Raw genomic sequence first — 27,834 nt, 5'->3', positions numbered from 1 at the left:
GATCCTTGATGCTCATTTGCCCACTATGTGTGGGTTCAGTTGATTTTAAAGGCCAATTTTAGTAAATAAATATTCTCTAATTTTTCAAATACATTGAATATGTTTTTTTAGAGATTTTGTGCTTGCATGTGTGGGGGCAAGAGGTGTGTGGGTGTGTGGGTGTATGGATGGGGGTGTAGTTTAAATTAAACTCATGTTCATGAAAAATCAGTTCCAAAAATAATGACCACTAGTTAGCTGTGAAAAGTCTGGTACAATTGAATTCAATATATCCTAGACCACCATGAACTAGTAGTTTTATTTCTGTCTTTTCAAAAATTTTAGGTTATAAAATACATTGAGAAATATGTGTAACTAAATGTGAAGTGCTTCACAAATATAGTATTTGTACTGATTTTAATCTTTTGAGGTTTTACTACCATTCTTCAAATATTTTTGTGTCTAAATTGTCTCTGGCACTCAGAGCTGAGTGCAACAAGTTCTTCACATATAGTTTACTCAGTGCAGGAATATTTCTCTGGCATTTTTCTATCCGAATTTTTTTGTGATAGAATTTAGTAGTTCATAATTCATTAGACAAACATTTTTAATTTAGAAAAAAATTTTTCTATTGCTGTAGTCTTTGCTCATTTAGCTTAATGTTTCCCGTTTCTGTGGTACCTTTCCCCACAGAAATCTTTGTATTTACAAAGTGAGTCTCTGGTTTTCTGTAACTGATTACTATGCCTCATGGCACCTGATATTTTTCCTATAGATGAATCCCAGTTCATGCATATGCCTGAGAGTTTTATAAACTAACTTTGCTTCTGGTCCTATTACTGCAAAAAATTAATTGTATCTTTTTAAAATTTTTCATCCTAACAAGATAATATTAGCCAAGAGTGTGGAAATTGTTTCATACCTGATTAGATTTTGATCATGTAATATGATTTTCCTTTCAATTACTTTTTTTAAATTTATTTTTTAGTTTTAGCTGAACACCATATCTTTTATTTTGTTTTTATGTGGTGCTGAGAATCAAACCCAGTGCCTCATGCATGCGAGGAGAGCGTGCTACCACTTGAGCCACATCCCCAGCCCCTCCTTTCAAATATTTTTAAGCCAGTAGGTATATAGAAATATGAGCTCTTGGAGTTTTCCCAGAGATCTAAGCTTTCCCCACATATGTCTGCTTTTAGGTCATTGTCATTTTCATGTGTAGCTTATTTCTACTTTGGTTGTTTATTTGTTGCTTTGTTGTATATACATTGTCCCTCCAGGTAGAATTGATCCTTTTAATCTGTTTTGCCCAGTGTCCATCTATCCATCAGAATTCTTTCAATTGAGTGGAAATAAATATAAATTCTATTGTGAAGAATAGGTTCTATGAAAGTTACAGTTTAGAACAATTATAACTGTTAGAAGATTGTTTTCATACTCCCTCATATGACTGTGGTAATGAAACACATTTCCATGCCTAAAATATTCTCTGCACTCCATTTGGTTGTTCTAATTACATTAATCCAACCAAAGCAATTTTTCTCATTAAACATGATTATTTAAACTTTAAAATCACTTAAAAATGTACAGGTAATCTCAACAACAGGACAATGAAACATTTAACTAGAAAATTATTGAAAGTCACATTAAATGTGTTTTCTACTTGTTTTGTCATAGAGAGGTTTTGGGGGCTAAGGATACTCAGGAGAAGGAGAAATATTTCTCTGGCATTTAAAGGAATTTAAAGGAGATTCTATTTTATAAAATAAATCATATAATTTGTAACTGCTGATCTTGAAATGATCACTTTTTCCCTAGAAATGAATAATTGTACTTCAAGTTAAATAATTCCTATTGGTACATTTTGATTCTACCATTTTCTTATAATCACAGTAGGAATTACTTTTAATGACATTTATCTTGCTTGCCAAGCAGACTTCTAATATGGTTCTGAGATGATTCTTGGTCTCCTCACTTAAAACTGATCAATTTGTCTGTGTGGGTCTTCCATTAGAATTCAGGCTTCTCTAGCAAATGGAACATATCTGTTTCGTATTTGTGCTCTGTCCTATAGTGAGAATATAGTACTGATTTTAGAACTGAATTATTGAATGCTTTTAATTCCTAGAAATGTCTAGACCCTCCCTTTTTTTAAATAGGCATTTTATAGCAATTTATTTGATGGTATTTTTAGGTTTCTCAGTTCCTATGATAAACAAAAATAATCACTTTATGTTCTTTGAAAGTATAGCATTCTATTTAAATTTTTTCATTAAAAATTCTTCTAGATTCTTTCATCAGTATGTATTTGTATGAAGTATCTCTATAACTGACTGTTAGCTCTCTCAATTCAACAACTGTGTTGTCTGAATTTCTCATAGTTCCAGGTTTTTTTTCAAAGCAAGGTCTATTGCAGATTATTAATTGTAGTGTTTAAAATAAATCAACAGTGAAAATGTTTTGAGAGACATCCAACCCTAAACTTTTTGTATGTGTGAATAAAAATTAGTATTTCAAAGAAATGTCAAGTAAAAAGTACCATTTACTTTTTGTTTATAAATATATCTAATGTTTTATGCTACAAGTTTTTTTTTTTATTTCTATACGGACCCATTTGTTGTATCATTATTAGACAGTTTTCTGGTGTATAACAGTATCTCTTTGACCTCTTTCTGAATTGTGCCTAGATGTGAATTGGAGATATGATATTCTGGTTAGGCAAAATAATTCTGTTATTTCAGTGATATACATTTTTTGTATGTACAGTTTACAGCATATATCTCTTCTATAAACTATTCCTTACATTGAATTCTATGTTCATGATAATTTCTGTGATTTTTGAGATGTTATAGGTTATAAAATTGAAGAAACTTCCAAGAACCTATTTTATTGTTAAAAATGAATAAAACTGGACTGGTTTCTCATCTGTAGTTAATATTTTGCTTTAAATGGAGTAGTTAGTAAAGAATTTTCAACTTGGGTCAAATTTGAGAATTCATTACTTTCAGCACAGATAAAAGCTTTTGAGAAGGTTTAGTTTGTTTTCTTGTGGTATTTCAGCAATATAAGCTGATAATTACGGGATAAAGTGAATATACTCTTGAAAATAAATGAGGCTCACCTGACTGACTGCTACCTAAGCTTACTTTAATCCAAAACCATGTTCTTTTTGGCTATTTATTCCTTTATCACAGTAATTATCAAATAACTTACTAATTGTTTTAGCTTTTTGGTTTTGACCTTATGAATGCATTATTATGAAATGAATACATAGTATTTCCAATTCATTTGGTATATTAAGTATTTGAAGGAGAAAACATCAATATTTTTTCTGAATACATTAAATAAAGAATTTAAAGGTGTTATTACTAGTAAAACATTTTTAAGTTTATTCAAACTTGAGAACCTTAAATTATTCAATATATTCATTTGAGATTTAAATAAATATTAAAATTTAGGTAGTTTTAAAAGATAACTACAAATTATACACTTATTAGACTTAAAAAGGTGAATCCATCTTTTATTGAATCTATTATTTTTTATTATGAAGACATTATTATGAACCATGTTTTTTTTAATGTAACTAATCACATAATTGAATTATTTATTAAACTTGGCATATTTTCTCCTCTTTAGATTATCTTTATTTCTTTTAATTACCTGCATGCTTAAAACACATGTTTCAGTCTTGATAATTATTGGGGTCCAGAGTCTTTTGTCCAACATTAGTTTTGAACTAGACACAAGTTAATAGTTTTAGAGTTTAATTGAGGCTTTTGGAATTTAAAGGAGCTCAGGGAGAAGGGTAGAAAGTAGGTACAGAGGAGCAATGTAGGAATAACAATTGGTTCTATAATTAAATATAACCCAAAGAGAATTGCAAGGTCCAGATGATTTATGATAGTGAAAATGTCTCTTATTTTATTTCATCCTTTTTATTTGCTGTTTGATTAAATCAGGAAGTCTAGAAAAGGTCATTCACCTTTGTAGTGAAAACTTGAGTCAAATGTAGATAAAAGTATGTCATGCAGACCTCAATAAAACATAAATAATTGCTTTGTGTTCTTGAAAGTATAGTATTCTACTTTAATTCCTTTTTCAGCATAAATTTTTCTAGATTCTTTCATCAAAATGTATTTGTCTGAAGTATCTCAGTAACCAGCTGTTAGCCCTCTCAATTCAATAACTGTGTTGTCTGAATTTCTCATAGTTCCAGGTTTTTTCTCAAAGCAAGGCCTGTTGCACAGTATTAATTGTAATGTCTTAAATAAATTGTATCAGTTAAAATGTTTTGAGAGACATCTAACCCTAAACTTATTAATACCAAGTAAATCAGAAATTGTAATTCATTTATTGTGTGTGTAAATGAAAAATAGTATTTCAAAGGAACGTGCAAACAGAAGTGAAAGTTACTTGAAGATGAGAAGAGCTAAACTGAATATCAAGAATTTATGAAAAAAACACTTTTTATGTTTTGTTAGCAATAATGCTAGTAAGATCATTAGAATATTCTTTTCAGCTCAAATCATACTACAAATTGATCACTAATAAAATCTACGTAGGAACCATTACCTTAGAGTCATTCTGTAGAAGAATTATCTGAGTCTTATAAACTTTAAACCTGCATTATTCCAAAAATATCAACGAAATTCCTAGACTATACTTGCACAATGACAAAAAAATTAGAAACTTTATTTTAATAAATCAGTCAAGATAAATATTTGAGTATTGTGTAACTATAGTGACAAGTAACTTTGTTCTCCAACAATCTAAATATTCTAGACTTAAAATTTAAAAACATTTAGTCAGTGGTTCCCTTTTGGAAATGGATTTTGACTTCTGAATATATGGATTTCCATGGGGAAATATGAGATGTCAAATCACTTTGAAATTGCATTCAAATTAATAATAATTCTTTATACATCTTTGAGACTATCTTATGTAATACAGTACTGTTAATTAATGATTTTTAAAAGCTAAACCACATTTATGTTATTAAAATAAATGCCTGAAATTCCTTAGTGAGCACCTTAAAGCCAGATGTGTTTTACAGTTGCATATTTGGCATGTTTTATAGTGTTTCAGGCTGTTGGGTGTAGCTCCTTTAAACACATTTACAAGCCTGTGGTGACACATATTTACACTAGATAGAATATAGATTGTAAATAGCATCATATTACTCAGGTGAAATTTTGCCGATGATTAACTTTGTGATAATCTTACAAGGAAGCTTTCATTTTTCAGTTTTTTCAGTTTGGGAATAATAAAGTCTCATGGGCAAATATCTAAAGTAATTTTCCCTGAAGTTTTAAAAAAAATCTATAAATGTATATATGTATGAGTGTGCATATATTTGATACACATATGCCTTGAGATGAATAAGTAGTTTCATTGCAATCCAGCCCTGTCTATTTTTTAATGCATTATCTATGGCTGTTTTTGCACTACAGTGGCACAAAGGAGAGGTGAGTGGTTATGAGAGAAGCTTATGGCCACAAAGTCTAAAATATTTGATATCTAGGTCTTTGCAGAAAAAGATTGCTAACACTGATATTTATGGCATATCCAGAGATTTCAGTTTTGTCCCTATTCTAAAGTCATAAGTTTGTGCTAGCTGAGTTTTTGGTGAACTATAGAAATGAATGAATGTATGAACTCTGTCTCCATAGTTGTTCAAGTGTTTTTTTTTTTTCCCTTCAGCTAATATTTACAAGTGTAATATGAAAGTAAGCTGTAATCATTTAATTACATGTAAAAAGTCTTTTTTTTATCCATGCACTTAATGTTTTTAGTTTCTTTAAATTACTGATCACAAATTAGTTCATTTGTAATCTTCTAAAATTAATATCTCTGAGAGAACATATAGGCGTTCTTGAGAGGCCAAGTCCAAATAGTGAATAATACTACCCATGCATGCTAATATTGCTTATAGTAACAATAATGAAAATGTAAGACATTATTGTTATTTCAGACATTATTGTAATGTTGATTTCTTTTTTTTTTTTCAGTTTTGTTTTGTTTGTTTCTTTGAGTAGAAAGACAACTATTGCTTACTTCGATGATTTTTGAGGTTTAGACCTTAGCTAGTTCAATGACTCTAAGAGTAACACTGAAATCAATTTTTATAGATGGGAGCCTACCACAGTGATGGGATGAGAAAATAAACTGCATGGTTCTCATTTAAACAAAAACATAAAAGAATAATGAAAAATATAGGACATGGCTATTGTGCTGAGAGATGTGTAAGCATTGCAGGGGTCCTAAAGACACTCTTTCTAGTATGTGCTGTCTCTTAAAATGCTTCACAACACCATGTGAAAACTACACAGAATAAAGAATTTTTAAAAAATTACCAGGTACATAGCACTTAAACTGAGGCACGTGAAGTGTTGTGGGCCCTTTCTTCCATCCTTTCTAGTCCACATCATTACTCTGCATTCTCAGTAAACATCCTAGTTTTCTACATCATAATTACTTGTCATTACTTGTTCACATGGTCTGTCTCACTTCCCTTTTTTTTTTTCAACTCAGTACTAGTGATAATATCTGCATTTTCTGTGCTCACTACATGCTTCTTTGCATAATTGGGTTCTTGTTCTTAAAAATGCTTTTACCTGTCCTCAAAATCTCACTTAGTTTTTTCTCTTTCACTAACAGTAGTTAGTAAATGATGTTTTCTAGATTTGATTCAATTAACATTTATAGAGAATATATTCAAAGCACCTATATTCATAGATGTCTGTCATAGTCTCCTCTTTTGGAAGAGGCCTCTTCCTTAAAAAAACAAAAACAAAAACAAATTAATGTTACATAAAACTGAGTCCCATCCAGGAGTTTCATTTCTTTCTTATTCCTATAATACTCATCACTTTCACGTCCCACCATGAGAAACAGTCTGCCAGAGATGGAAGTTCTTCACATTATTTTGAAGCTTAAGAATTCTTTCACTTGAACTTCAAATTCAACCAGTGCATAAAGTCAGTCCCACAGTCGGACTCACTGACCACACTTTATTACAACTGCATCACTGCACCTTTCCATAGTCTCTGTATTAATGATAGTCCCGAAGGCCAAACTTAAACTTCATACTGAGATTAGTGATTTTCTAATCTGGTTTATCTTTGTTGTGGGTTTTACTTATTATTATTTTTTGTAATGGGGAGAGAGTATAGTTCTGAAACTGGAAACTAACTTCATGACCCTAGTAAGAGTGAACCCAAAATAACTACCAATTTTGTATGTTGACTTATCCACATAACCATTTTGTTTGCTATTTGTATCTAGACCACTTCAAATGTGTCTGCCTAATTAATCTTCCTGAGTTATTTTTATCTTAGTTACCCAGTTGACTTCATCTTTCAGCAATATAGTTCATAACCTACTAAAAATTCTTACTAGAGAATTTCTTCACCATTAGAATACCCATTATTTGTAAGCCTTCTTCCAGTTAGATCCTCCTATGTTTATTGTCTCAGTTACTAGTTTTATGCTAATAAGTATGGTTTCCAGCAATTGGATATTATTTCTGACTAGAATACTTATTCTGGTGAATATATATTTTCTGCTGAAAATGTTCTAATTGACCCCTACTAACTGGATTTTTGTTGGGGATACACATATCCACATCTTTTTCTTTGGGGGCCACTTCTTAATTGACAGTGAACACATAGTCATCATGGAATAGGATGCCATAACTGGTCCTTAGTATCATTTCTGTTATTTTAAAACTTGCTCCAGATTCTTCCTGTTAACTTCAAATCCACTTGTAACTTTCTTTCAGTCTGTATCTCTTCCAGTTTTAACCTAACCATCCAGTTCCACTTTTAACTCCTCCTCTGCTCTAGTTATCCATCCCCAGTGTTTTAAAGGTCTTTTCAGATATTTTTTATTTCCTTCCTCTGTATTTTTTACATAAGCTATTGACTTTTTCCCCTATGTTGGACCAACATATGTTCCCTTCCATGTGAAAACTGTCAGTCATCCAAGTTGCAGTTCTTCATGACCTTTCTCATGATTGTATGTTGCTGTCATTTTAATGTGGTGTTATTCAAGCAGCAATGTAACCAACATAAAAATCCGCTTTCTAATTAGATTCCTTGACTTCCTATACAAATTCTGTCACTCACTGAATGAAACATCTTGGGCTTCGTTTTTTAAAAAGTATTAAATGAGATAATGATAACTAGTTCAAAGAGAACCAAAGGAGACATTTATAAAAATAGATTATAAAGCATGCAAATTTGAGATAACCTTATATTTGAATTGCAGTATAGAGTACTTACAAAAGTGTCAAAGTCATATATTTCTATTTTTACTTTTAAGTGCTAACACTGTACTTTGCCTACATACAGAGATATCAAATGAGTCCATTTAATTATGAATTTCCTTCCAGATATAAAAATAATAAACTTATAGAGACATTCACTTGTAAATATTTGCCATATGTATATACAGCTTAAGTGTTAATTCTGACATTTATAGTTATTTATAGAAAGAGAAATTTGACTTTCTTGAGCATTTGATTAAAGTTATGCAATACCATGTTTATTACATATGTCTTAAATTTTTAAATATGGGTGCTATTTTATCATAAAGATAAAGTATCATCAGATAATGCTTATATTTTCGTTATCTCTAGCAAAACATTGGCTTTTACTTGTTTTAGTTAATACTCATTAACACATTGAAATACTTTTAATGGAACTATGTAATTTTTGAAGGTAGATAGATAAATCTCCCCAAAATGGCCATTGCTTTTGTTCTTATCGTCAAAATTAGTGTCTTTCTTCTTTCTTTAAGGAGAAATCATTAGTTCTCTCTGTCCAAACTAATTGGGCAAAACACATTTGTAAAGGTAAGATTCTATGGAGTTGAAATCACAATGGCCTTTTTCAAAATAGTGAAAGTACTGTTTAGGAAATGCAGTTTTGTTGTCTCATCAATTTTTATCATCCCTTTGTCAAAGGGCATTTATGAAGTGTTTGTTTATATTTTTCTTACAATGGAATGATAATATTTCTAAGGACTATGAATGTTCCTATTCCATAGGAGCTTTTTAGAAGTTTGTTAAAAATTTATCTAGGAGATATTGATGGAATTGCACATTTTTCTCCTACTTTCTACTTCAAGATATTTTGTCCTAAAAATTAATATTGAGAATATATGTTGAATAATTCTTCACATCAAAGTCATATTAGGTTGATATGCTTACACATATTAATTATAATCCTATTGCTTTTAACTGAAGGTTTTCTCAGAATTCAAATAGTTGTACAGCCAACAGGTGATAAATGTTTCATTAATCTTTCTGACTCTGTAGCTTCTGAGCATGAGAATTGCTGATCAATTACACTGATTGTCTCTTAAATGAGCTTTTCACATCTGCCTCTTATTTCATTTGTTAACTGTCTGCCCAAAGATCTGATAAGATGGAATACCAGAGCCTTTTTACAGCTTGTTCTGTCTGTCTGTACAATAAGGATAGAGTTGTAAGCAAAATGGGCACAAAAGATTATTTATCCACTACCTACAATAAATATTTGTGCTAGTGTCTACAAAAATTTATATATGTATATATACATATATATAAACAGTTTTTCTTCAACTTTACATTTAATAACTAATATAGGACCAAGACATTTCTTACTTTAGGATGCTTTTATTGATTACATTTGTCCTCAAAACCAAGAAAATACCAACTCAAATTTAAGTTCTTTTAGTTTAAAATAAACACTGAAACTTTTAGAAATATATTTTATACTAGCAAACATGATTAATTTACTCTTAGCCAGAGATTGGAATTAATTCTTGGTTACATTCTCTTATATATTGGCATTTGTAAAAACTAGTTATTATGATCTATTTTATTACATACAGTGTTATATGGCCATCACCCCTTTAATACAAAAAGTCTAGGTAATGTGTTTGTAGAAAGAAAGTTTTCTTACCTGTAAAATGGAAAGAATACTATGTTGCAGAGCTTGATGAGAATCAAATGAGAATTGTACATACAATAGTTAACACAATGCCCAGCAGATAGTGAGTAATCCTGGAGTACTGCTCATATTACATACACATTACATTTAAGTTTTACTTTTTCCCCTGGTATCTGCTCTGAGAGTTTGGAAGCATTTTATAAGCAACGAGGAATCACCTCTATGTAAATTAGTCTTTCAGAAAAAAGTTTAGGCAGCTCTTATTCGAGTTTTGTTCTTTGTTCCAGGAGACCGTCACATAGCAAATGTATTTGGAGTAAAAGCCTCCATTACCAGCTTATCTGTTTCAATAATCAGCTCTCACTTTGTTTAAATATTTAAAAATATCGCGACCAAATGATAACTGAAACATGAGGCCATTTTTAGTAGTTTTCCCATCATCCTGAATGTCTGGAAGTGTTAAAAATTAATGTTAAAGTGTATGCTGGTGAATGTGTATCCATTTGCTTTATTTAGGAGTTATATTTTAAAGTAAGGTTTTTGTTGGTTAAAACTACATAATGAATCCACTTCGAATGACGATTTCTACTGTTGTAATTTCATTTTGTTTTAATCTTTGTTGTAGGCCTTGTTTGCATGAAGTCCAGCACATCCGTGGTTGAGCTTGTTATGCTGCTTTGCTCTCAGGTACAAAATCTCATTCACTTGATTACATTAAACTATATGAGGAGTTTTTTATGTGTGTGTGATAAAATGTATGTGTATGTATACATGTATAATATTTAAAACTGCCAACTCTTAATGTAGAAATGATGAAAATCATTTGTTGGACTATATTAGTTTGTAGATGATCTAACCATGTAACTATTGTCTTCTCCATTTCACTCTGATGCTCACTTTAGCTGTTGTAATCTCTCCTGTCCTTCATGTTCTTCCATTGTTCCCTATTGTTTCATCTGTGTATATGGTGTGTGTGCGTGTGTGTGTTTATGTGTGTATTTGTTATGGTTTTTTGATACTGTACCTTATTATTTTAAAAATAATACAGTATTATTTATAATGTTTAAACTTAATAATTACATTAGTTCTTCTTATTAGATTAGAGGTAATAAAACTAAGTCTTTTTTTCCCCAACTCAGGAGCCAAACAGTATATATAATACACTTTTATATGCTACTTTGGGTTTTTTAAAAGGTGTTATTTGTATATGTCAGTAAATTCTAAAAATTTACTTAATGTTATTTATCTATAATATCAGAATCAAATACAGAATTATAATTGTTGATATTATTTATTCTTAACAATTCTAGGAACCTAAGAGAAAGTATATATTACTGTTTTTTCTGGTAACTATAATAGAAACTTAATGGTCTTTCCTCTCATCAGCTCTGTCAAGTCTCCTGGTGTTCCTGATTATAGATATTAAATATTTTCTAATATCAGAACAAAACAGGAGCTTATACATGTTTACAATAGGTATTTATTACATTTATCCCTGGTTTCCACAATAGAAAGAATAACACATCTAAACTGTTTCTCGAAACTGCCCTGAGGTCTGCCTAAAACCACAGTTTACTCTCAATAAACAACAGTATGACTTTAACTGATCCTTTAAAACATCCACAAACAAACAAAATACTTACCTACCGATTTCCAGTACAAATCAGGTTTTCGGGTTTACTTTTGTGAACGATAATCACCAGGTCCAGTTCTGTTTTAGCCATGAAGAATATTGATATGGAAGAAGTTACAGACAGCATCATCCCTGGCAGGAGTTCATCTGCATGGCATTTGAAAATTTTGTCACGTAATTCTGAAGTTCTGAGTTCGAAAGATATCCCATGAGATCTGTCTGGACCTTTGGGGTTCATGAGAATCGTTTTTTAATGGCTTTTATGGAAAGAAATTGTTTAGAAGTCCTTCCTTACCACTGAGTTTTGCTGCAGTTCAGAGAAATAAAGAGGAATGTAGCATTAGGGTCTAGTGTCTTTGATGGCCTCATCATCTAATCATAGGTTTAACATTACTCATTTGCTGGCTCCAGGAATTCCTGCCATTAAGGGCCCTAGAGATGAAACTTTGCCTCAGATATTGATTGAAAGGAAGAGTGAGAAATTTAAGCTGTCTTTGCAGTGCACTTTCTTTCAATGTTTCAGCAAGCAAAATTATAAACATGTCTCTCAGTTGGATTTTTAAATTGAATTTTTGAAATAATGCAAGAGTGTTTTAAACAGTCTGAAAAACTTTAATGTATTGAGCATTTCATTGAATAAATATACCTTATTTATGTGTCTTTAAAAGGTATGCTCATAAAACATAAGTCCGGTTATTTTGTTATTTTTCTGTTAGACTAATAATACTGCCTTCCAGAAAACATTTTTTAAAAAGCAGGTGAGAAATCCTCCTTTAGTTCAATTTAGATGAAGGAAGTTTATTAATCTACTGTGAAATTAAGCTTGTAAAACCATTATTGTAGATCACTAGTTACAACACATATGTTTAAAACCTTGGTTTTGTGGACATATAGAGAAGAATGGCCATGTCTTCAAAATTTCTTAAAATATTCTGCTCTTTTTATCTATTACTGAAATTCATGATGATTTGTATTCTAATTTCATACTAGCAGGGCTACCATACTGCAGTAGTGGACCTCTGATAAGGAGAAATAAATGCAGTTAATAATACTGTGAAGATTGCTTGGCATAGTTCTCCCTAAGCAGCATTCTATTCTACAGCCCTTAATGCATCTCTTCTAAGATGGAGCTGATCCCTGTAGAATTAGCCATTTCGTAGGCTGTCTTGGTGCCAAACAGAAGGCATTCCTGATGAATCTTTAAAGCTGCAGCTCCTTGAGCTCTTTTGGCTTTCTTTTATTATCATCTCCTTGAAATTATTGATAGCTCCATATGATGATGAGCAGTACTGGTACTAATAACAATGGTTAAAAATATACATCAGTAACTATCTAGATGTATGTTCTATATACTGATCTATATATTGATGATTTTTCCCCCAATGGTTAGAAATATAACCGTATTATCTCCACTGTGATTTAATTACTCATTAAAACAACTTTTCAGTGCAGATGGAATTTTCCACTTTATTTGCTTAAAATATGCCCTTATTCTCAAATTTAGATAAGGTATCAAAAGATCAAATTTTGTTGGAGAGAAGTAAGCATCTAAGGATTGAGAAGAAAAAAGGGAATGCAACATTTTTTGCGTCTTTTTGTTTTTCTTTACTATAGCACATTAGATACTTTTATTTTTATGCTTTTCATTTTTATTTTGGATATTTCATGTTAACTACTACATGTTATTAGGTATATTAGATTTTCTTTCCTTCTTATCTGAGCTTTTGAACAAAATTACTTTTGGCCAATAGTTTGTGTCCAAAATATGGTATAAATTTACATAAGATTGTATTACAAGTGTCTGAAGGTACTTGTCAAGGATAATTTAATTCATATGGGCAGCCTTTTAAACTGTAATGGACATGGCATCCAGTCTACCCCCCAGTGGAATTTTACATTTCTGTAAAGAACAAATCTTGAGTTAAAAGAACATATTAGTATTATTATGATGCATTTATTATCCCACAGGATACCCCAAACTATTTCGACTAGATTCCAGACAAATTCTTGCCTGTAGGTTCTATAACAGAAAAGTAAATTTTGAGAACTTTCTTTCTTATTTTTAATTATTATAAAAATTACAATTAGCATCTTTATAAAAAATCAGTTTTTTTGCCATTTTGAAATAAAATGAACTATGGTGAAATAATTGATCTGTATTACATTTGACAAAGATATTAGTCAGTGTTTCCTACAAGTTCCTCTGCAGTCACAGGTATGATACCATTTTTTGTCATATTTTTGTTTCATGTTCAACACTGGGCTGTGATTGCGGTGCTTTCTATTACTCTAGATATGTACTTCTTTTCCTATACATTATTCTTAGCATACTGTGTTCTTTGATGAATAGCAGATTTAGTTTTGAAGTAAATTTTTTTAGGTACTGTAATAGTTTCTAATTATTTCCAGATTTTTTTTTAGGAAGTTTCCATGAGAGGTACTGCAGGAAAAATTGAGTGATGTTATCCCATAGGATTTCTTCAAGTTTTCATAGTAAAGCTTAGCAGATGTCACTTTCATTTTTCTGTGCCTTATCTGTCAATAGAAAATGCTTTTATAAATTGAGAAACTTTATGCAAAAAATTATATCTCTCAGTATTTAAGTGCTTTCCAACATGAAGCACTGATTAAGTAAATGCATACCTAATAAATCATTTTTATTCTGATTAAGTCCTAAAAATGTATAAGAAAAATAAAGTCTCTTAGTTTAAGATCTATGTATGAAGTTACTAGCATGAATTATTTTGTGGTTTTGTTTGACTTTATTCTTTCCTAAATATTTCATATACTTAAGTAAAATGGATTATAGTGACATCACTGATGTGATCAAGACCTTACCCGGGACTTCTAAAGACAGCACTTACAAAGGAACCACAACTGAAGAAAGATCTTTCCTTTTCAAGTGACCTGGCCTTTGAACATTTAAAAATTTTTTCATTTTTTTCTCAAATCTGATACAGTTTAGTCAGATGGTACAAAAGAAAAGAATACACTGTTGGTCTCCTAGATGTAATAAAGCTATGATTTAGTTACTAGGATATAGATAAAATGAATGTAGAGGGCCTATTAAATAATATTCATTTAAAAATATTTAATATTGCAAGGAATATTTGGTGTATATAATAACATTAGTAATATAATAAAACATGAGATGTATATGATTTTTCAGGGTCTTTGTAAATATCATGAAATTCTAATCATCATACTGAAATTATGTCATATTCAGAAATTGTATGACTCCCTTTTTGAGCACTGTGGTAGTTAAAAAAATACACTTCACATTTTTCTGTATGTCAGGGAGTCTAGCCTTGTGTATAAAACTTGAAAATTGTGCAGCTAAATTTCAAATTAGCCAAGAATAATAAGAAAGCATGGCACAGTTTTATAATTGAATGTAATCAAGTACTATCCACATATGGTTAAAAAAAAATCGAGCCTATAGACCAAACAATGTCTTTGGGCTAGGGATGTGGTAGCTCAGTTGTAGGATGCTTACCTAGTGTGCATAAAGCTCTGGGTTTGATTCCTGGTGCTGGGGAGGAAATAAAAAAGATTGTCAGGGAAGACTGTATTGGGATAGATGAAATGTGGACCTTGAAATTGGAAGTCTTTCTAAACAACTAAGCAGGGAAGGGGAGGGAGTTAGGCTGTAGAAGTGATTTGAGCATAGATCTGGGGAGCAAAGAACCTGTTGCATACTCAGGGCTGTGACTGGTCTTATTTGCAGCATATCAGAAGTTAAATAGCCAGGTAATATATTTGTTTGCTTATTTAGGATAGTACACATATGTTTATTTGTTCTAATTAGTTATATATGACAGCAGAATGCATTTTGACTCATTGTACACAAATGGAGCACAACTTTTCATTTCAATATTACACATTTTATAGGCAATACATAATACAATTTCTTTAGAGTATTTTAATATAAAACATTATTTTATTCACATAGAGTGAGGCTAGAAAGAATTTCCTAACTTTTTAACAGAATTGTCTAGTTACTGGTTATTGCCTTTTTAAGTTCCACCTGTTTTAGGAATAAAGCTATTGTCTCATTTATGACTGCCCAAGAAATCCTTACCTTTTTCTTTGGACAGGGACTGACCTCAACTCTTACCTGTGATATGAAGTCATTCCCAGTTAAAAGGGCACATTGGGCATTTTTACTTTTTCTATTTCTGTACTATATCATTTCTCTTGCTCTGAAGGTTTGTAATATGTCCTGAGTATATTAAACATTCAATAGAAGGTTGAAAATGTGGTGGCCCCAAAAAATTATAGTCAACTTCAGTCATAATGAAGATTTTAAACTAGTGAAAAATGTGGAGAAAATTATATAGTAAAAATAAGTGAATTTGGAAGAAAAAAATAAAAAGAATATCAATAGGATATGTAGTTAATATATCTTGAGGAGGACACCTACCAAATAATGTCCACTAAAGAAGAGCAAACTCAACTCTGTTATCTTCTCATTTATATCATTCCTGCATAAAATATTTAATCAAATATTTACAGGCCATATAATTAAAATTATTTTTCATTAATTCCCTGAGCCCTTTGTTGTTAATATTATCATTTAATTCAACCTTTAGAGAAGTTCACAGATAACATAATTTTTTTAATTTGAATTTATTATTAAACTGGCAGTTTATTTATTATTATTATTTCAGGGGGGATGGGTACAGGGGATTGAACTCAGGTGAACTTGACCACTGAGCCATATATTCAGCCCTATTTTGTATTTTATTTAGAGACAGGATTTCATTAAGTTTCTAAGCGCCTCCTTTTTTTGATGAGGCTGGCTTTTTACTCTGGATCCTCTTGTCTTAGTCTCCCTAGCCACTGGAATAACAAGAGTGTGCCATAGTGCCTGGAAAAACTGGCAGTTTAATAAAAGAAAAACTGTACATATTAATGAAGTATCTTGTGATGTTTCAATACGTGCATACATTACATAATGTTCAAATGAAGTTAACCATATCTATTTCTCAAATATTAATAATTTTCCTTTGATGGAACCGTTCAAAAACTTTTTTTCTATATTTTTAAAGTGTACGATATATTATTTATAGTCACTATTTTTATTGATTTTATTTTTAAATACACGATGGAGGAATGCATTACAATTCTTATTACATATGTAGAGCACAATTTTTCATATCTTTGTATATAAAGTATTTTCAGAGCAATTCATGTCTTTATATATGTATTTTGTTTTTTTTATTGTATTACAATTTTTATTACACATATATACCACAATTTTTCCTATCTCTGTATATAAAGTAGGTTGACACCCAATTCGTGTTTCATACATGTACTTTGGATAATTACCACTTTTATACATTTCCTTACATTTTTTGGTGGGTTTTATTTATTTTATCCTATGTTAATTCCACCATAATTTTTTAAAACTTAGTATCATGTAATAAACATTTTTATTTCCTCTTTTTTCCCAATGCATATTTCCTTTCAACATTTTTCAGTAGTTCTGTTGTTGCTGCTTTAATAATTATAGGCTCACAGTAAGTTGAAAAATAGTACATAGAATTCCTTGTACCCTTCTTCTAGATTCCTCATTAGTGTTATCTATAATATAACTCTAGAGCAGTATAAAAACCCAGAAATTAGTAATAATGTAATATTATTATATAAACTACAGACACTATTCAGCTTTCTCTGTTTATGAGCATTATTTTCTGTGTGTATATATAGTAAGAACAATTTTATTCCTTGCGTTAGTGCAGCCAGGACAGTTGTTACTGGTTCCTCACATCTACACAATTATTCCAAACACTTTTCTTTCATGAAGCTTTTCTGGTGTGTTAGTGTATCATTTAATCTATCACTCTTTTAGCATTTGGCATAAATTTGGATAGTAAAACAGAAGTATCTACTTACAAGTTTTATGTGATAAAGGCATGAGGTTATCTATTACATTACACTTTCCCTTAGAATACACCTATGTCCAGTGTTTTCTCTTTTTGAAGCATTCTATGCAACCAATGGAGAAAATAAGTTTTATATAGTTAATTTGATATTTATTGAAAACATTTTAAATTGTAGATTATTTATTTAAAACAATCCAAAAGGAATGAATACTTAAGAATAACATGAAGTTCACTGAATGTGTGTTACTCATGTATATTTTGCTACAAAGTTACACCTAACTAAAGTTCATTTTTCTATTGCCACAGATGCCTTCTGTTTTGCTCTATACTACATCATCTGCACCTAGCAAAGTGGCTACTATGTAGTATAGTTACTTATTGACTTGTTGAGTTAATTCATAAACAAAAAAGCAATATATCATTTTCAAGGTGATTTCTTTATTTAGATAAAATATATATATAACATGAAAGATGTCATTTCATCACTTTTAAGTATATAATTCAGGATCATTAAGTACATTCAGAATATCATGCAACTGTAAATTTTCAACACCCCAAACCAAATCTCTTTTCTACCCATTAAAGTAACAATTCCTCATTGTGCTTTTCTCCCAACTCCCTGGCATTTGTAATCTCCTTTTTATATGTATGAACTAACCGATTCTATGTATTTCCTATTCTGCGTAAGTGGAATCATGCTTTGTCTTTTGGTGTCTAGCTTATTTCTTTTAATATGTTTTAAGTTCATTCACTTGGAATGTATCACAGTTTTATTCCTTTTTATGATTGGATGATATTCCATTATGCATATAGTAATAGATTTATTTGATCCATTCATCTCTTGGGTGGACTATTGGTTGTTTCCACCTTTTAACTATTGTGAATAATTCTCCTGTGAACATTAATGTGGAAGTATCAGAGTTTCTTTTGGCATATACCTAGGAATAGAATGGCTGGGTAGTGTGTAATTCTGTTTACCTTTTTGAAGAACCACCCAAATGCCTCTCACAATAGTGGTACCATTTTGCATTCCTCTGAGGAATGTATAAGGTTCCACTTTTTCCATATCCTCGTTTAACATTTGTTATTTCTATGGATTTTTTTGTTTGATTGATTTTGCTTTAGTTTTAATTGTAGTCATCCTAATTGAGTGTAAAATGGTTTCTCATTGTGGTTTTGATTTACATGTCCCCCAAAACTAATAATTTTGACCATGTTGTCATGTGCATATTGGCCATTTTGGGGGGAACATTTTTTATTCAAATCATTTGCCTACTTCTTAATTGTATTGTTGCTGTTGTTGTATTTTATGTGTTCTGTGTCTATTTTGGCAATTAAAATTTTATCAGATATGTGATTCAGAAATATATTCTCCCATTTTCTGAACTGTCATTTGTTTTGTTTTCCAGTATTAGTATTTCAATCCAGGGATGCTTATCTACTAAGCTACATCATCAACTATTTATTTATTTATTCATTTATTAGCTTACTTATTTACTTACTTACTGTTTTAAGACAGGATCTCACTAAGTTGCTGAGGCAGGCCTTGAACTGAGGTCCTTCTGCCCCAGCCTTCCCAGTCTCTGGTATTGTAGGTGTGTACTCTGATGCCAGGCTTCATTTTTGTGGTAGTGTCTTGATATGCAATAGTTCTTAATTTCAGTGGTGTCCAATTTATTAATTTTTGTTGTTGCCTTTGTTCTTATAATAAGATTCATACCTATGAATCGATTTCCAAATCCATGCTCATGCAGATTTACCCCAAGAATTTTATAGTTGTAGTTCTTATGTTTGAGTCTTTGATTCATTTAGAGTTAATTTTTATATGTGGGTATGAAATAGAAGTCCAGCTTCACTCATTGGTGTGTTGATATTTGGTTTTCTCAGCACCAGTTGTTGCAAAGATTATCTTTTCCTCATTGTATTGAAAAACAGTTGAACATGGATGCCATGAATGGTTTTTGATTCAAGAAGTAGATATTGTGTATTTTAAAAATTGAGAATATTATAAATTTAAAAGGATTTCTCCTTTATCTCTTATTTTTACTGCTCAGGAGTAATGACTATTAGCCATTTAATGCATAGCCTGTCAAATTATTTCTATACATGAATTTAAAATTAATTTTTTATGATATTAATACAAGCTAAAATTGATATTACAACATGTATACAAATAGCTTTTCTCCAGATTCATACTCTAGAATATTGTTCCATGGAAGTAAAATGTAGACCATGTACAATTATTAATTTTCTAATAGTTATACTAAATAAGATTAAAAAGAAACAGGAGACTGACTTCAATAACATTTCAAATCACATAGATTTCAAGTGTGGTAATAATCTTGTGTGGCTAGTGGATGAAATATTTGTCAGCATAACTCTGCCTCCTATAGATGAAATATCTGTGTTTTTCTTTTAAAAATGTGAATGTAGTGCAAATTAGAACAAGTTATTCTATAATTCCCAGTATTCAGTAAATCATCAAAGATCAGACAATCGTGTGTCAGAAGTTCTTATACTGGCTTAAAACATATGATACCTAGATTCTCTACAGCTCTTAAGATTTTAAGCAGTTATTCATGAAGAAATGTGAATATTAATACATAATTCTATTTCATGCCAGTGAAGTACAACAGTTCAAGTTTATATATTGGTCGATTTTATTTTTGCTCTTAAGTATGAGATCTAACAGAGCCATGGAGTGGTGCATGATTTTTCTGAAGCATGAGCTGAGATTCTGTGTCCTCTAAGTCTGAGAATAGGTAAGCCCTTCAGACAGCAGAGCATAAGTGGTTCATTCTAGCAGGCTTGTTCTCTAGTTATTCTTAAAAACAGGGCAGTTTTTATAGCGCTATTTGCTCTGGGATGTGGCCTAACCCCATGTGGTAGTCAAGAAATATGTTTATATACAAAAGCCCCAATATACATGTTGAGAAATGTTGTATCTTTTTATCTTTAGATTGCGAACATTTTTGAAAAGTCAACTATATGGAGCATCTTAATAATTCCCAACACTTTTATTACATATTTGCATACTATATAATTCTTGATGCTATTGATATGATTTCCTTTATAAAAAATTGTGGCATTTATATACAATGGAGTATTGCGCAGCACTGAAAAATGACAAAATCATGGAATTTGCAGGGAAATGGATGTCATTAGAGCAGATTATGCTAAATGAAGCTAGCCAATCCCTAAAAAACAAATGCCAAATGTCTTCTTTGATATAATGAGAGCAACTAAGAACAGAGCTGGAAGGAAGAGCAGGAGGAAAAGATTAACATTAAACAGAGACATGAGGTGAGAGGGAAAGGGAGAGAAAAGGGAAATTGCATGGAAATGGAAGGAGACCCTCATTGTTATACAAAATTACATATAAGAGGCTGTGAGGGGAATGGGAAAAAAAAACAAGGAGAGAAATGAATTACAGTAGATGGGGTAGAGAGAGAAGATGGGAGGGGAGGGGAGGGGGGATAGTAGAGGATAGGAAAGGTAGCAGAATACAACAGTTACTAATATGGCATTATGTAAAAATGTGGATGTGTAACCGATGTGATTCTGCAATCTGTATTTGGGGTAAAAATGGGAGTTCATAACCCACTTGAATCTAATGTATGAAATATGATATGTCAAGAGCTTTGTAATTTTTTGAACAACCAATCAAAAAAATAGGTAAAAAAATATTTATATTTATATTTTACTGTACTTTTTCTTAGGTTGTAACGCTTTGGAGAACATTTTTCTGGCACACGTATTTTTATTTCTAAAATAATATGACAAAGGCCATCATCAAAAATGATACAGGGGCTGGGGATGTGGTTCAAGCGGTGCGCTCGCCTGGCTTGCGCGGGGCGCTGGGTTCGATCCTCGGCACCACATAAAAATAAAATAAAGATGTTGTGTACACCGAAAACTGAAAAATAAATATTAAAAACATTCTCTCTCTCTCTCTCTCTCTCTCTCTCTCTCTCTCTCTCTCTCTCTCAAAAAAAAAAAATGATACAGCACAATAGAACTTCTGTCAGGATACAAAACTCGTGATAGCTTTTTAAATTTACTTTTATTATTTATTTATTTGTTTGTTTATTTACTTATTCTTATGATATTGGGGATTGGATCCAGGAACCCATATATGCTAGACAAGTGCTCTCTGCCTCGAGTTACATTCCCTGTTTATGTTTTGATTTTAGATAGGATCTTGCCAAATTGTCCAGGCTGACCTTAAACTTGCTGTCCTCCTGCCTCAGCCTCCAGAATAACGAGGATTACAGGCCTGCCTCACTGCATCTCGCTTGCATAATGGATTTTATTTTATTTTATTGTGGTACTGGTGATTGAGCTCAGAGCTTGGTGCATGCTAGACAAATGCTCTGCCACTGACCCACATCCCCAGTCCACACATAATAAGTTATAATAAAAGTATTTTTATTTTAACAAGAGTAAAAAAATCTTTGGCCTGCCAAACAACAGAAACTAGAAGAATGATGTCATGATTATTTTATTGACTACAGAGCAGCATAGGATTTATATATTTGTTTTTCTTTTAAAGTTCTTGCTCTGTCAAAGTTAAACATCAAAAAGTGAAACTCTTCATTTTTAAACTCTTCACATTATTAAATCTTAACCTGTGTATTTGAGTGTGAGAGATACCAGTGTTTTAAAATGTTGCATAATTGTTTTTAATTTCTAATTTAAATTATTTTAATTTAAAATGTCAAAAATCTTGAAAGTTTGTAAAAAATTTAGAGCTTTAGTGTTCTCTCTGTGAAAATAGATCTTAAAATCTGAAACATTCCACCTATTTTCTTATTTAATAAAATTATCATTTCCAGGCTGGACATATATCTCAACGATAGAAGTCAAGGTTGTATACTCAAACTATCCCTAGAACTGGAAAAATAGAAAACAAAACATTCCTTGCTTTAATTTCCAATATCTACTAAATAGCAGGTTTCCTCATCAACAATTCAGATTTAGATTCAGCTTATAAATGTGTTATTTTATTCACAATTGTAGAAGATATTCTGTAGATCAAAAATATTGTTAAGAAAAACACATCTCTGGAATTTTATCATTATTCCCTTAGCAATACTGTATGACAGCTATTTATGTACCTTTTATATCATATATAGTAGTCTAGAAATTATAATGGAAAGGAGGATATACACAATTTATATACAAATGTGATACCATTTTATGTAAGGAACTTGAACATCCACAGATTTTGGTGTTTGTGAGAGATCCTGAAACCACCCTCCCATTGATACTGAGGGGTGCCAGTGTATGTATGCTATATGTATTAGTAGTTACAGAAGATGCTGTCTTTAAAAACATTATCCTATAAAACAAGCTACATTTTTCTTTATTAAAAGCACAAACACAGCCTGTTGCAGTGGTGCATGCCTGTAATCCCAGCAGCTTGGGTGGGTGAGACAGGGGTATCTCCTGTTTAAAGCCAGCCTCAGAAAAAGCAAAGTGCTAAACAACTCAGTGAGACCTGTCTCTAAATAAAATACAAAATAGGGCTGGGGATATATGGGTCAGTGGTTGAGTGCCCCTTGAGTTCAATCCCTGGTATTCTCCCCCGCCCCCGCAAAAAAAAAAAAAAAAAAAAAAAAAAAAGCACAAACTCTAGTACATATATATATTGATATTTTTATAATAATGTGTGTTGAATTTATTAAGTTTAGTAATCTGCTAAAATTCTGAGACGTTCTTATGTTTTTATTTAACATTAAGTTTCCTTTTAGTAATCAATTAAATGTATTTCCATATTGCTTAATAGTATTTCCATGATTAGCCTTCATACCAGTAATCTTGTTTTAACTGTTCATTGATATACTCATTTCCTGTACCTAATTTTTCTTATTTTATTTTCTACGTAGCATTTTTTTTTGTGACACCTTGTACTTATTAACTTCACTAAAATTGCACAGATTTATGAGCAGGTCAATTATAACGAACATTCACTTTGGAAATTAAAGGACCACTACTTCACTTTATTGTAAAACTTAATAATAAGTAGAAATTGAGGGCATAGGAAATATAAAATAATTTCTGATGTTCCAGATGACTTTTTAAAAATTTTTATTATTAGTTGTTCAAAACATTACATAGTTCTTGACATATCATATTTCATACATTTGATTCAAGTGGGTTATGAACTTCCATTTTTACCACATATACAGATTGCAGAATCACATCGGTTAAAATTTCAATTTATCCTCCCAAATTTTGCCTTGTAATATTTTCCATATTTTCAAAAACTTTAAGATACATTAAATCTCTAAAGACATTCAGTTGGTTTATTTAATTGCTTACAAAGAAGAAGAAATGAGAATTGTGTTGAGCTGACACAGATGAAGAGAACTGATGGGAAAAAAATATATATTCTTTGTCTGAGATTTCCTCTAGGTAATTTAAATACCATACAGTGATTTTGATGAGAACATAGGGATTTCATTGTCATACTTCTGGAACTTATTTGTCTTTAAAGTATTTAGTTTCAAAGACTCCTTAAAATCCAATTCAGTTCCCTGAAAAGTCCTTCATTTTAAGGACATTTTATGTATCCATGTAGAAGAGTTTAAAAAAATGTGATAAAACAGATTTGGCAGTTCTCTGTAGGCATTCAAACCTGAAGTTAAATGTATTTCCATACAAATATAGAAATTTGATGGCTAAGGTTAATCCACATCTTTTCCTAGGTTGTTTATTTTCTTTAGTAGCTGATTGGTGTGTGTGTGTGTGTGTGTGTGTGTGTGTGTGTGTGTGTGTGTTTTCTCTAAAGGGGCAAAAGACAAACTGGAATGACTTTTTAGGATTAAGAATTCAACATACACTTTTTCCCATCACTGCCAAGAGCTTTTCCTTGTTTAAATGATGGGAAATTATTATTATCCCTTTACACATATTCTCAGGTATACATTAACCTTGTTTTAAGCAATTCCTCTAAATCCGTATGTTAGTGAATAAAGTTTCCTTCCCTATCACCTGTATCCTGTTTTATAACTCTCCACATAGTGTGTACCTCAGCAACCACAACAAATAATCAATTCCTCTTCTGTGCTATGTACTTTTTTTGTTTTCCCAAAGTTTTGTGTTTTTCCCATTTTACTATTTTATCTAATAATGATTCTGAAACTTATGGAATTAGTCACATAATAATTTAAATTTAAAGAAATACTTTCTGAAGTGACAAAGCCAATGTCTGTTAGTGATTATAATCATTGCCTTTCCTAATTTATTATTTTTTTTTACACATTATAAGGTAATTGATACTTTGGGTCTTACAAAAAAAAGAGCATTCATGAGAGTAAAATCCTTTAAAGGACCTTAGGACTAACCTTAAGGATGTGGATACATCATTAATCACCATATAGATTATAGTGTAATTATGATGCAATATTGTACTATTTTACAATATAATTCGAAGGAAGTATAAATAGTTGAACAATTTGAAGGAAAATATATATATATACAATTTGTAACAACTGAATTGCTGCATGCTGGAAAACTAGGTATGTCATGTCATGTCTTATATGTGTGTAATTTTTTTTTTAAAGAGAAACCTGACCTTTCAGTGGCCTTCAGCACTGACTTCACATGGAAGTCGTCTGGGAGTTTCAGAACTGTTTTGGTATCTGAGCCCTATCCTGAGAGACTATTTTGGTATTTTTGGTCTTTTTTACAACTTCCCTGTTGATTTTGTTGTTTTTGTTGTTGTTCAACCAATATTGAGATCTACAGATTTAAGATCATAGATTTTGGAGGATTGGATTCAGATCAATAACAAAATGACATTGATCACATATGCTATATGCCAGATACATGCTACTTAATAGGTGCAAAAAATTGAATAAAGATCCATCTGTTAAGGAGTTTGTGATATAGTGATAAATATATATGTAAATAATTAACTACGAAATATAACTTATTCTATTTCAGAAGCAATATTCTATGGTTAATAGAAGTAATATTGGGCCGAGGATATATAACTCAATGGTAAAGATGTGCTTAGCATGTGTGAGGCCCCTGTGTTCCATCCTCAACGCCGTAAAAAAAATAAGTGATATTAAGTGATAAGCAAGTAATGGTCAAGGCTTTATCTCAACTCCTATTTTCAAAGTTTTTTGTTTTTTTATATAAGAAACAGGTTAATTATGGTGCTCAGGCTGGCCTTGAACTTCTTGGCTCAAGTGATCCTCATGCTTCACTCTGGCTTGTAGCTGGGACTGCACACATACCACCACATTTGGCCCTATTTTCAAAGTTTTAAATTGTGATTTCTGTGACATTCTTTAAGATACTACCTAAATTCTTGTTAAAGTATCATGCTTTTTCATAGGAGTATGACCTGAAAATTCATCTACAGTTTGGGATAACCTCAGAATGAGATTTCCATGTTATAGTCATAGGATACTTTTTCCTTCCCATTCCAATTTTTTCCCTTAGACATGCATTTGTGATTACCAGAAATTATTAAACAACTTAAAATCACATTCAACCCTGACATTTTCTGAGAAGATTATGTGCTTTATTTTGTGAGAAATATTTTATTGTCTCTTTTCTCTTTCTCATTTAGTATCTTTAAAACGTAGTTGAAAGAAATTTGTGATCTCATCAATGCCTTAAGAGATCTTTTTGTTTAAAATTCACCAATACAGAAAGAATCAACAAAAAAAAATGTCTTATTCAGTCTGGGACTATAGCTCAGTGGTGCAGCACCACCCTCACATGTGTGAGGCACTGGATTCAATCCTCAGCCCCACATAAAAATAAATAAATAAAGACATTGTGTCCATCTACAACTATAAAAAATGTTTTTTTTTTAAAAAAAGTCTTATGCTAAATCCCAGAAGATAGCTGGTGAAACTTATGTGTAAAATTTCAGCTTTGGGGGCTACTTGTATAGCTTAAGCCATTAATTCTCCAACTTTTCTACTGAGACAACACCCCAAGCTTTATATTTTTGGTCATTTTTCAAATTCTCTTTGATTTTTTTTTCTTCAGCCAATATTGAGATCTACAGATTTAAGTGATACTGAAGATTTTAGAGGATTAAATTCAGCTCAACAACAAAAATACATTGATCACATATTGATCAATACTGTTACTTAAAATTTATACATAGATATGTGCTAGTTAATAGGTACAAAGAATTGAAGGAATTATTAGGATAACCCAAACTCTAAGACATGCCAACCTGAATAAACACAAATGTTCTATGTACTTATACTTTAAAATTCACACATTACTATATTATTCTGATATTGCTTACAATTTTGAGGGTTTTTCACTCCCCACTCAGACTTCTAGGAGATGAATATGTGCTTGCTGGAACATAGTGTATCACCTACCTGGGAATTAAATATCTTGTACCCAAATTTAAAAAACAAAAACATTAAATTCCCTTTCTTCAGAGGAGACAAGTAGACATTTGTGACATTACATATTTTTAAAAATAATTTAAAAAAATTTTTAGCTGTTGATGGACCTTTATTTTATTTGCTTATTTAGATGTGCTGCTAGGAATTGAACTCAGTGCCTCACATGTATGAGGCAAGCACTCTACCCCTGAGCTACAACTCCAGCCCCAACCTTACAAATTTTTAATAGTGATTTATATAGTAACAGACATTGACTTGATAAATTAAAATTATGCAAATTGGAAAATATACTTGATGAACAATTTTGAAAACCTTCAATAATTCAGTCCGGGACTGTAGCTGAGTGGTACATCACAGCTTCACATGTGTGAGGCACTGGGTTCAATCCTCAGCCCCACATAAAAATAAATAACGACATTGTGTCCATCTACAACTATAAAAAATGTTTTTTAAAAAAGTCTTATGCTAAATCCTTATGCTTATACTCTTAGTATTATGTGAAATTTACTTTGATCATTAATTCAGATCAAGACCTGCAAAACTATCCTTAAACTCATAGCCATCTCACATAAATGTATAACCCAATAAATGTCTGGTAGAGAAAAAAATGTTTGGCAAGCAATGAACAGAACCTAGGAGAAAAGGGCACAAGGGAATATACTGTTCCTTAAAATTTATACATAGGGATATTTTTATATTTCCCATCAATGTCACTAAAATTCTTCAAAGTAAATTCTTGTGACCTTAGTGCTGTAATATAGTCACGGTGGCAATTACATTACTGATTTTATTTGAACTTGTTATCACTAAAGATAAATAAAGCATGGCTTTTCCTTTAAAGATTCAGTACTTAAATCTAATATATAATGTGCACAAAAAAGTATGTAAAGAATAAACGAACATTACAGAGACATAATACAAATTAACTCTCTTGTCTTAAATTCTCATGTAGAATAGTAGTATTTCAACTTATGTTATTTTAAAACCCTGTGTGTAAGAACAGGAGT

The 27,834-nt window shown here is 31.1% G+C and overlaps 1 protein-coding gene across 4 annotated transcripts in view; it reads left to right on the top strand.

Moving 5' to 3' along the window:
* The window catches only part of Nbea (neurobeachin), a 622,915-nt gene that overhangs the window by 291,437 nt on the left and 303,644 nt on the right, over positions 1-27,834 (top strand). For all 4 annotated transcript variants that reach the window (XM_076872612.1, XM_076872611.1, XM_076872614.1 and 1 more), the window contains one exon: positions 10,540-10,601. In XM_076872612.1, the coding sequence (XP_076728727.1) occupies positions 10,540-10,601 (62 nt within the window). The remainder of the gene's footprint in view (positions 1-10,539; positions 10,602-27,834) is intronic.

This window comes from Callospermophilus lateralis, chromosome 12 (genome assembly GCF_048772815.1).
Source record: "Callospermophilus lateralis isolate mCalLat2 chromosome 12, mCalLat2.hap1, whole genome shotgun sequence".
In the NCBI taxonomy this organism is placed as follows: Eukaryota; Metazoa; Chordata; class Mammalia; order Rodentia; family Sciuridae; genus Callospermophilus; species Callospermophilus lateralis.
This window is presented reverse-complemented; position numbering and strand designations above follow the sequence as displayed.